The 10657-nt window shown below is 36.9% G+C and overlaps 1 protein-coding gene across 1 annotated transcript; it reads right to left on the bottom strand.

The window, feature by feature from the left end:
- Positions 1-7211: 7211 nt before the first annotated feature.
- On the bottom strand, positions 7212-9547 carry LOC113057651 (H-2 class II histocompatibility antigen, A-U alpha chain). Its single transcript, XM_026225097.1, has 4 exons — positions 9458-9547; positions 9058-9300; positions 8615-8896; positions 7212-8507 (listed from the first exon to the last, which is right to left on the bottom strand). The coding sequence occupies exons 1-4, from the start codon at positions 9513-9515 to the stop codon at positions 8347-8349; spliced, it is 744 nt and encodes a 247-aa protein (XP_026080882.1). The 5' UTR covers positions 9516-9547; the 3' UTR covers positions 7212-8346.
- Positions 9548-10657: the final 1110 nt, after the last annotated feature.

Genomic DNA, 10657 nt, shown 5'->3' with positions numbered 1-10657 from the left:
TTTATGTAAATGAATTAGTATTTGGTGTAAAGTAATTAGTCTAAATATCATAAACTGATTCTTCTTGTAAATAGTTTAATATATATTTAATACGCCATTGAGTATATTGGTCTGTTTTTGAGAAAAGTAATACAGCTTAGTACTACACAAATTATATTGATGTGTCTCATGAGAGAATTTGTTCTTCAGTTAATCATCAGAGTTGCATTTGTAATTTCACACAGGATAGTACGTTGAATTTGGTAATGTAAAAGTACATGCTTAATTGTTAATGTCTTTGTTCATTATGTTCTTAAGCTGACAGTTCAGAAAAAGATGCTACAAAAGAAGTTGATTTTGGCATTCTAATCATCACTGAAGAAGGCAGGAGCAGCAGAGCATTGCTAGAAAGGGAAATGGGAGATGTTGCGGTGGTTCTGGAGGAGCAGATTGTCAAACCTGACCTAGGAGATGTTGCTAATGCCTTTGCTACACTAATGGGTCTTCTTTACTGTCTTGACATAGACTATCCCAAGAGACTTACGTACACATTCAGGATGATACAAAAAGTTTTCATGGGCAGTGGTAATTGTTCTGTGAAAGTTAATGGACTCAAGTTGGCCTAGTTAATGTCAGCAATACAGTTTCAGTTGGTAGCACTGATTTGATAGTTACACAAATGTTTACTGTTTGTACACTTAAAATAGCATCACACCACCATTTTGAATGGCTAACAAAAGCTTAACATATTTGTTCTAAAATGCCATTGCCAATCTAAGCTACCAAAACTTGTTGAATGTACAAGTTTTCATTCTTTTGTTTTTTTAGAAAGCTGTTCGACAGAAAAGTTATGAAATGAAAATTTTAAAAACGTATCTTATTAGATAAGTTATATGTAATTAAACACAGTTAATGTGAAGTCTAAATGTTTGTTTTCAAAGGTGTTTTTATACTAAACACACTAATACTAAATACCATGATGTCAGTTTTAAATTTAAATAAAATAAAATACATTGCATGTTCTTAAATGTCCATGCCATTTTTATGTGGTACAGTAAAAAATAGAAAGTTGAGTTGTGTGGGTAAATTAAATACTTCAGCCAGCTGAATGAACTTAACATTACTAGTGAGATTAACTATTCTTGAAAAAGTATCCTGGCTTCAGCCAGATTACAAATTATTTAATTTGAATCAACTTATTATTCTTTTTTTACAATATTGGTTTTTGTTGACTCTTATTTTGAAATGTTTATGTTCCCCATTGTTTCTGTCTTCCCTTTTCTATCTAGTTAGTTTCCTTAGCCCTTCTGTGCTTCCTACCGTAGCCTTGCCATGCCATGTCCTGTATTTCCTGGTTCTCAATCCCCGCTTCAATTGGATTTGCCCCCTTGTCTAGCCCTTTTGGATTGTGTTCATGAAATATTAGTCACATTTCTAAAACATTAGTAACATTTAAGTCTATACTCAAAATCCTCCCTTACCCAAGTACTAATCAGTCACACCTGCACCTCATCAGCACACTCATCAAGCCACACTACAAAAGAACACACCTCAGCCTCAGTCTTGGTCCAGTCTCGTGACTACAACTTGGACTCAACCCGGTATTGTTACTAGTATTTAGTTTATATACTTACCTGGTTGCTTATCTTCTGTTCTCTCCTCCAGTGTGGAAATCCTCCATTGTCTTCTCTCTAGTCTAGCTCCAACGGCAACACTGAGGTGTGTGCTTCCTCCGACTCCCTAGACTCCTGTAAGACAAAAGATCCAAACCTCTCTATTGCTCACCTGTGAAAATAAACCGCTTCTGTTCATACTTACCATCTGCCTCAGTCTATGTGTAGAAAATATCTATTTTTATGCAGGCATCTCAGAAAAGCTGAAACAACTCATTCAGTTCTGGCTGGGTTGGGGACTTCATTGGAATCTGTATGTAGAGGTGTTCACTGATATTGCAATGACAACTACATCCACTTGTTGGGAACTAGTCAAACTCCCAGCGATAAACAGCACTTACAAAAGTTTTCACAATGACCTGAAAGCAGCCATGTTATCCATGGAGAATGGGTTTAGATTTGTGTATTTACTGTTCTGTGCACTAAACATTCAGCTAAAAAATAACAAGTTAAAATTTGATCATTTTGGACTATAACAATACCTCATTCACAATAGTGGTGCATGTTTCCCCTTGTTAAGGACAAAACACAGTTCTGTCATGACAACTCTTAGAGGGACTGGCATAGTAATGTACATGAGAATGTTGATTTGTTGTGTTTGGTCTTGGCGGAATAGATCTGTTATGCTGCTGCTGCAGAGCAAGTACCTAGACTTGTTACTGCCAATACATCCACAACATGCTGCTATGAGCTTGTAAGAAATGATTACTGCTACAAATATAACAAATAAAATAAATACCATTTAGCATACATGAATCACCTTGTAGCATATCTGTACAGGTGGAGCTGGGGAAGGTGGAGGAGTTCTAAAGCAAGCTGCAACTGCTAAAGCAAGCACTAGTCATATATTTGAATGTTGAGCAGTGAGCTCATTGGCTACCGATACAGGAGAAAATCAATCAGTGTCATTTGATAAGAATGTCATAGGATCAGATTGAGTTTTGATTGTGTACGCTCCCTATAATGTGAGAATGTCTGTTTTCTCCTCTGTGTTGCCACCATGTATTCTGCAACTGCAACATTCTCCCCACCTTTATCAGATCGGACTCTAGATGGTACACCCTATTGATTGACAGCAGCAATGAAGTTGCTGAGAACAGTGGATGCTCAGTTATTTGAAGATGCAGAAAGTTAACCAATTAGTCAGCTAAAATAATTTATACCTCCATGAACCACCAATCTCCATCTGGGGAATAAACAAGAATATTGGCAAATCAAGTTCAGTATCATAAAGGTGCAGGATCTTTCCAATAACAATGCAAATGTTCAACACAATCAGATTAGAAATAATGCAAACTTGAATTACAGTTAATGTTATATATTATTCAATGTCAAAAGATTTACATATGCATTTTCCATAATTTAATATAGCCTACTTCCAAACAGAACATCACTCACAATTTTGGGGACTTCTGAGGTATTGAACACTTTTTCAAGCTCTCACCATCAATCTCTGTTGCTGGGTATGGTACTGTAAAAATAAAACTTCATAATCATCGGGAAGGAGGAGGCAGGAACCGGCGGACAATCAAACTGAATCTTTAATTACAAAATAAAGACAAAACAGCGTGGCAGCCCCTCACGGCCGACTGCCGCGCACAAACTAAATCAAAACACAAAACAAATCCAGGCCTCTTGTCCTTCACTGTCGTCACTCCTGTTTTATATCCTTCCATCTCGTCCGTGGGAGTCGAGACCGGTGGGTCGAGCAGGGGTCGCTCATTTCCAATCACTCCACCGGCCTCGCTCCGTTCCCACGGCTCTCAGCCCCGCCCCACTCGCCACAGGTACTTGCCAAAAATATAACACTTTTAAACTGTAAATCTTCAGATGCCCCTTTTTCAAAGTTTGGATGTCTGAGTTGTTCCATGTTATAAGATTGGAAGGTATACACTTGTTGGAGCCCAAATTACATTCTTCGTTCCAAACTCTTCCTTGATTTCCTCAAGCCTATCTAATCTACTTTTATTTAAAACTCTTCCTGATATATTCTAACAATTCATGCTAGCCCATCCCACCCCTTGTTTTCATTTATTTATTGTCAGGGTTTTGCACTGACACTGTTTGTCTTGTGTTTTGTTTCCTGTGTCTATGTCTTGATTCAGCACATGGCCTTGTTTTCCTTGTCCATGTGCTTCCTTAGCCCCTACTCTTTGTTTCCTCTTTACCACACCCTCTTGTTAGCCTAGTTGGTCTAATTGTGCTCACCTGTCCTCCCTATTTATAGTGCACCTTACCCTTTTGTGTTTTGCTGGTCTGTTGTTATTTTCACCCCCTCTGTCACTGTCTTGGTCTCTGTTTGTGGATGTGGCTGAATATGTGTCCCTGTCTCCCTGCCTGGTTGGTCTTGTACTCTTGTTTAGTCTAGTCTTTTTATTTCCCTGTTCTTGTCTTGCTCCTTGTTTTAGTAATTTGTTTGTTTTTGCCTTTTTGCTTTTATTTGTAATATTAATTTAGTTTTTCTAATCCGTTAGTTTCTTATTTTGTTACTTAATCTTTTATTAGTTCATTGGTTTATATTTTCCTTGTCTTGGTTTTAATTTGTTTTGTGGCGCTTCGTCCTGTCTAGTCTATTGTTTGAGTTCCTGACCTGTCCCCTTGTGTGCTACCTTGGTTAGACCGTATGGCACTTGTTTCTGAGTCGGTGGTCAACGAGTGTCTGAGCTCTGCTCTTTGGTGCCTTGTGCGGCCTTTTCTATCAGCCTGGTCTTGCTGCCCCGTCTGTTGCCAAAGTATTCTGCCAGTTGTTTCCTGAAGCCTTCCCAGTGGCTTTCCCTAGCTGTTCCTGTTGTGGTATCTTTTGTGCACTTCACTACCTCTTGTGTCAGTCTGTCTTGTCAAAACCTTGTTATCTCGCTGCAATTGGGTGCTCCTTCCTAGATCCCTGACATTTATTTACTTATTTATTTTTGCATTGTATTACATTGTATTATAGTGTTTAAATATTTGGTCCCACTTTATATTGTGTCCCCAATACCGGTCTACTGGCATAGTAACTAGATCTGTACGTAGTATGGAACCACAGTGTAATATCGCTGTAACTACATGCATGTTAAAACACTCAGAATGGTATGTGTAAGTACAAATGTGTAATAATGGGTCATTATAACAACACTTTCACTTCACCAAGTACTGATGTAACAGGAATTATATAACCACATTTTGTAACATGTATGAAAGCAATTGGAATATTTTGGTCCAGGGGTGGAGATGGGTAGGTTTAGGGATATATAAAGTGGGAGGAGTTGGATCTTGAGTTGTTGGAGTTGGTGCAGCACTGTAATACCAGTGTACTTGCATGGTAACTCCTCAGGAACTGCCCAAGTAATATATAAAGTCTAGACACCAATCACGATTTGTGTAAAGCCTTACTTACTGGCCACTGCTGTGTAACAGAGTAAATTACATGACAAACCAATAGGAATTGGTTGTGTGACACTTTAAAAGTGCTGTTAGTCTTGTTTCACATTTGTACTTTCATTACCGAAAGAGTGATGTCACCAATGTCCTATTACACATATGTACACATACCATTCAGTGGGTTGTTACGTGTATAGTTACATAAACATTAGAGCTGTAGATATCATGTACAAATGTGTACTTACACTGTGGTTACATCTTATGTACACATCTATTTACTATGCAAGTACACAGGTATTAGGGACAAAATATAAAGTGGGAATATTTTGTTCTGTATGTCATTACAAAAAGCTTAAAATATAACACCATCTTTAATTATATAGTCAATTATGCCTACTGTTGGGCATTATTTATTGCTTGTTAATTGTTGTTTTCTTTCTTATGTAGATGCTGTGTGTGTGTGTGTGTATATATATATATATATATATATATATATATATATGTGTGTGTGTGTGTGTGTGTGTGTGTGTGTGTGGGTGTGGGTGTGTGTGTGTGTAATGAGACTTATTACTTCTGCTTACAACACGTGTAGTTATTCTGCATGTGCATTAATATTAATAATTGCTGCATCCTGCAGGTATAAAGTTTTGTTATTTATTAAGGCAACAATGGCCCTACACAGGTTTATGACCACATTTCCCTCCAAAGTGTGTACATACCTGAGGGCATGTTACAGGCCAGACCCCCCCTCAGCCCACATTTTGGGTTGTTCCACTCAGGACCCATAGTGTGGGGTCCAAAAGGGCATGTTTGCTGGGTTGTTGCATGTTCCCAGGGGTGGGGTTTATGTAAATGTCTGGGTTTGTGATGCCACCATTTTTGTAGCCATTAAACCGCAATAGATTTAAAAGACAATATTTCAGTTTGCATTGAACTTTCAGCCTCGAAACTTTGCAGATATTATTTATGCTCAAAAAGCAACATTACACACTAACAAATAACAATGAAAAAAAAAAAAACCTTTAAAACAGTTCTACAGATATTACATATTATTATTATTATTATTATATTAGATTTTTTAATTAATGTATGTGGACCATCAAATATTGCGAAATGGAGCTGTTCAATACATTTGTTAATTATTAATGTTAAACATTAAAATGCTGGCTGTGATGAATAATTTGAATGCATTACAGTAACAGATGACTAAAAGACCTTACTTTCATCCTGTGAGCTTTTGTATGAGGAAGTAGCACAGACATAAATACCAGGAGCACAGTGGCGTAGCAAGTCAACCTTACGTGCACATACTTTTTTTTTTTATACTTTTTTTTTTTTACCAGAACTGAACTAGCTTAAATTACAATATTTAAGGCTTAGCCACACTTTACAATATCAACTGCTGCATGCAATGAAATATTCACATAAGATATTTTTACACAGTTTCACTCGGTTTAGTTGTTTATTCACACAATGTCCTTGGTGTTTCGTTTACAGCTTTGTATATTCTCAATAGAAAGAATGGCTTGTACTGCATCTGTTATGTGTTCTTGCCATGGAATAAAACGTAATGTATCTCACAGCGCTTACTTTTTTCCCTCCCAAATGCAAGATGATGCATTAAAATTACTCCATTACAAGTTAAAGGCCACCAATTCTAATACGACTTGAGTAAGTCTTAAGAGTACCTGACACATAGCAGTGAAAACAAGAAATCTAAAAAGGGATACTCCACTCCAAAATGAAAATCATTAATCACTTACCCCCATGTTGTTGCTAACCCGTAAAAGCTTTGTTTGTCCTCTGAACACAATTTAAGATATTTTAGATGAAAACAGGGACTTTTGGGACTGTCCCACTGACTGCCTAGTAAATAACATGGTCAAGGTCCAGAAATTATGAAAGACATCGTCAGAATACTCCATCTCCCATCAATGGTTCAATCTTAAGTGACGAGAATACTTTTTTAAAGAAAATAAAACAAAAATATCTTTATTCAATATTTAGTCTCCTCTCATTCTTTCTGCGTCAGTGTAGTGCCATTTTGGAGAATATCTGTTGGATGCACGCTACGTACACTATTATGTCAGAATAGTGTACGTAGTGTGCGTCCAGTGGATATTCTCCAAAATAGCACTATACTGATGCAGAAAAGACAGAGTAAGCATTTAAAAGGGCATAATTAAGCAATATCTTTCAAAAAAGGTTACTTACAAACAAATAAATAAAATTCTGCAGAGTAAAATTAAAGTTAGGTGCCATGCAGAGTTGTATTTAAGAAAAATAAATAAAAGTAATGCATTACTAATTATGAATGTGTTTAAGTAAAGAGTACATGTACTTGATTATTAAATAAAGGTTGATACTCTAAAGCTCTCACTATCTCTTACTTGTATACATCACTCACTATTTTAGAGACTGCTTCCAGCGCTTGCGCAAACTACGCCAGAGTTTGACAGACGTCACGCACTAGATGCATGTGCGCCCTCAGAGCAGTTGGACATGGTGGAGTACTAGAGGTAAAAACAATATAAATACTGTTCATACAAAATGCTCGTTTAATGCCTAAGGACACCAGTGTGTCGTTACAAGCGGCATGGTTTAATTTGGATTTCTCTGTGCATGTTTTTTTTTTTCTCTCATAGATACATAATATTTTGAAACAGTGGAGATCAAGAAAAAGTTCTACAGTCATTAAAACCATCAAACATACACTACAGAGTTTAAGTCGGGCTCACACTGTGCGATTTTGGCCACAATCTCGTCGTCTGAGACAAATTTAGAAATTCATAAAAAATTTGAACGTGACATGACATACTCAGAATTCATGCTCTGCATTTAATCCATCCAAAGTGCACACACACACACAGCAGTGAAAACACACCCGGAGCAGTGGCGCGCTGTTAATAATCAGAATTAATGCTAGAGATTTCTTCTATCTGCATAATCTCTCGTAATTCATTCAGTATGTTGCGTTTGCTATGATAAACACCGGTTGCGCTGCTGTTTTCACATGACTGTGTAGTGCTGCTTACACTCAAATACACCACTATACTTTTCATGATAGCCAACATTTTAGCCCCGCGTGTAACATCAATAATGTAAAACCCCGGAGACCCACTGTTAACATACAGCCTGACATTAATAACAACTGAGATCTCAGAGTGTGACATGATCATCATGTTCATAAAGTCCGACAAGTAACAATCATAAAGGACTCTTCTGTCTACAGTAACATTAACTCCTTTTTTTATTATTTAAGTAGATGCATACTGTATGTGCTATAACAATATCTAGAATGGACAGCTTATAGCTTTTGTCAGGCAGGTTCACTCTAAATTGTATCCAATATTTGATTATTAGCTTCCATATTTAATGTGTTTGTGTGTGCTTTAATGCAGAAGTAGGCTCCTGTCAGCACTCCCAACAGGCCTAGAGTCAGACCCACTCCACAGAACACTGATGGGCCAATACCAGGCAGGACAGCTTCTACATCTGAACAACACAAACAGCGACGTGGCTGTTATTAATGCAATATTTGGCAAATGCTAATATTATATTACTTTTTTAGTGTTTCTTTAATTATCTGAAAACAACGTCACCCCATATGTTGGTTTGAGGCTGCTGGAGGGATTTGTGGTTCACAGTGCAGCTGTCAGTTTCTCCTTCCAATGGAATGATCTTCAGCGTGGAGAAGAGGTCATAGGTGCCATCACTACTGGGGCGATACTGGCTCAAAGTTATATTCTCTGTCACGTTCACACTGTTCTTAGACCAAAAGACTCTCACAGGTGGAGGGAAGAATCCAGTCACATGACAGATGAGAGTGTTTTCTGCACCCACAACCACATCAGTTCTAGGGTAGATGGAAGTCTGAGGCGGGTCTGTGAATACAGGGAAATACATTGACTTTGATTTGCAATGTAAATCTCTCCGTTACATATTACTTTGCATTCGCCTTCAGCTTCCACAGATTAACTTCATGTGTACCTTACGAATTAAGAAAGGGAAATACAATTCTTTACGTGGTGTGCATGTCCCTTACCTGCTTGTTCTGCTTGGTGTTCGTTATTATTAGTAAATAAGGCGAGGAAGTCTTTGCACATTTTTGTACTATGCACACAAGGCTCAAAATCTGTTGGAAACGAGTCCGAATCTGCAAACTCTGGAACTGCTACTACTGTTTTGTTTTTGTTGAAGTCGTAGTAGAATATTTCCTCTCCATCAAGACCATACATATCCTCTCTCTCTGTAGCAGAGCATCCAACGAGGTGGTGAGCCTTGTATACTAAAAACAGAACAATATCAACAAAACCATAAAATCTTTCAGCTAATTACAGACAGTAATAAAGAGAACTGTATAATTCAAAGCTGAAATAGGATCATAAAATACAATTAATTGAGTATTATTGAGTATGCATTTTTGTACTCTGAAATCAACTTACTTTTACTCTCAGTGGATAAAACTGCAGTGATGGAGAGTAAGAACAAACGCAGCTCCATTTTCAGCAGTGGTGTACAGAACAATTACTTCAGCAGCAAACATAAACAGTGTTTAAAGAGATGAGGTGCTGATCCCTCCCAATTACACTGCCATGCCTGATTGGCCAGTTAACTTTTAACCTTTCAAACTGTTTAACAGTTAACAATTTGGCAATGACCTTTCCTCCGTCTGCTTCAGTCTGGATACTCAAGAGTTGAGAAAACGTAAATGAAACTAGAGCTTCTAGGTTCATTTATCATACTGATCACTGGGACAGGTAAAAAGTAATTTTGACTCTTTTTGATTATTTTAATTTTCATTAGTTTCAATTATTGTTCATACTGTTATTGTTATTATTGATAGCATTTGATTATTATTGAAGGGTGTGTGTGTGTGTGTGTATGTATATATATATTGACTTGACTACAGCTCTAGTAATGAATAACAAAAATGCATGTTGTTTTATTAAAGGAATTTTAAAATATAAATTAAAATAGGCATAAAATATGAAAATATGACCTTCCCCCCTAAAATAGGCTACCAGTTTAAATGCTCTGATGCAAAGTAAACCACAATTTCTTTTGAATAAAATAACACATAATTCATATAATATAAATAATACTGCACACCTTTTAAATATGTCAAATCTAAAATATGGTTTAATGTAGCTTAGAGAAAATATAAGCACAGGTTCAGGCTTGACATTTCTGCATGTCCTGCATGAATTAGTTCTAAGAAATGCACATAACTTCAGTACCAAACTTTCATCTGGATTTTTCTTTAATTTTCCCTGACTGAAGCCATCAAATGTAACACATCAGTGAGGCAAAACTGAGGTCTATTTGTGAAATGTGCTTTGATGTGTTTGTTCGATAACTTTTGATTAAAGCGCCACTCAGCAGGCAAAAGCTGCAAATGCACTTTACAAATGCCGCGGTGGTGGTACGTGCAGCGGTAAAAAAGGTCTTTTCGATGTCTACCTACTGTAATTATTATAAACTGTTAATTTAGTATGCCTCTGTAATATTTCAAGTGATCTACAAATGCACTTCCTAACTATATTTAGTGCTTTTAAACTGTCCCACTATGACAATAATGTTTTTAAAGAGAAGTTTCACTTACAACCTAAACATCATAGACGCGTACGTTCAGTGCAATGTTA

The sequence above is a fragment of the Carassius auratus genome, chromosome 4, assembly GCF_003368295.1.
Source record: "Carassius auratus strain Wakin chromosome 4, ASM336829v1, whole genome shotgun sequence".
Lineage (NCBI taxonomy): Eukaryota > Metazoa > Chordata > Actinopteri > Cypriniformes > Cyprinidae > Carassius > Carassius auratus.
Note: the sequence above shows the minus strand (reverse complement) of the source record. Positions and strands in the feature narration are given on the sequence as shown.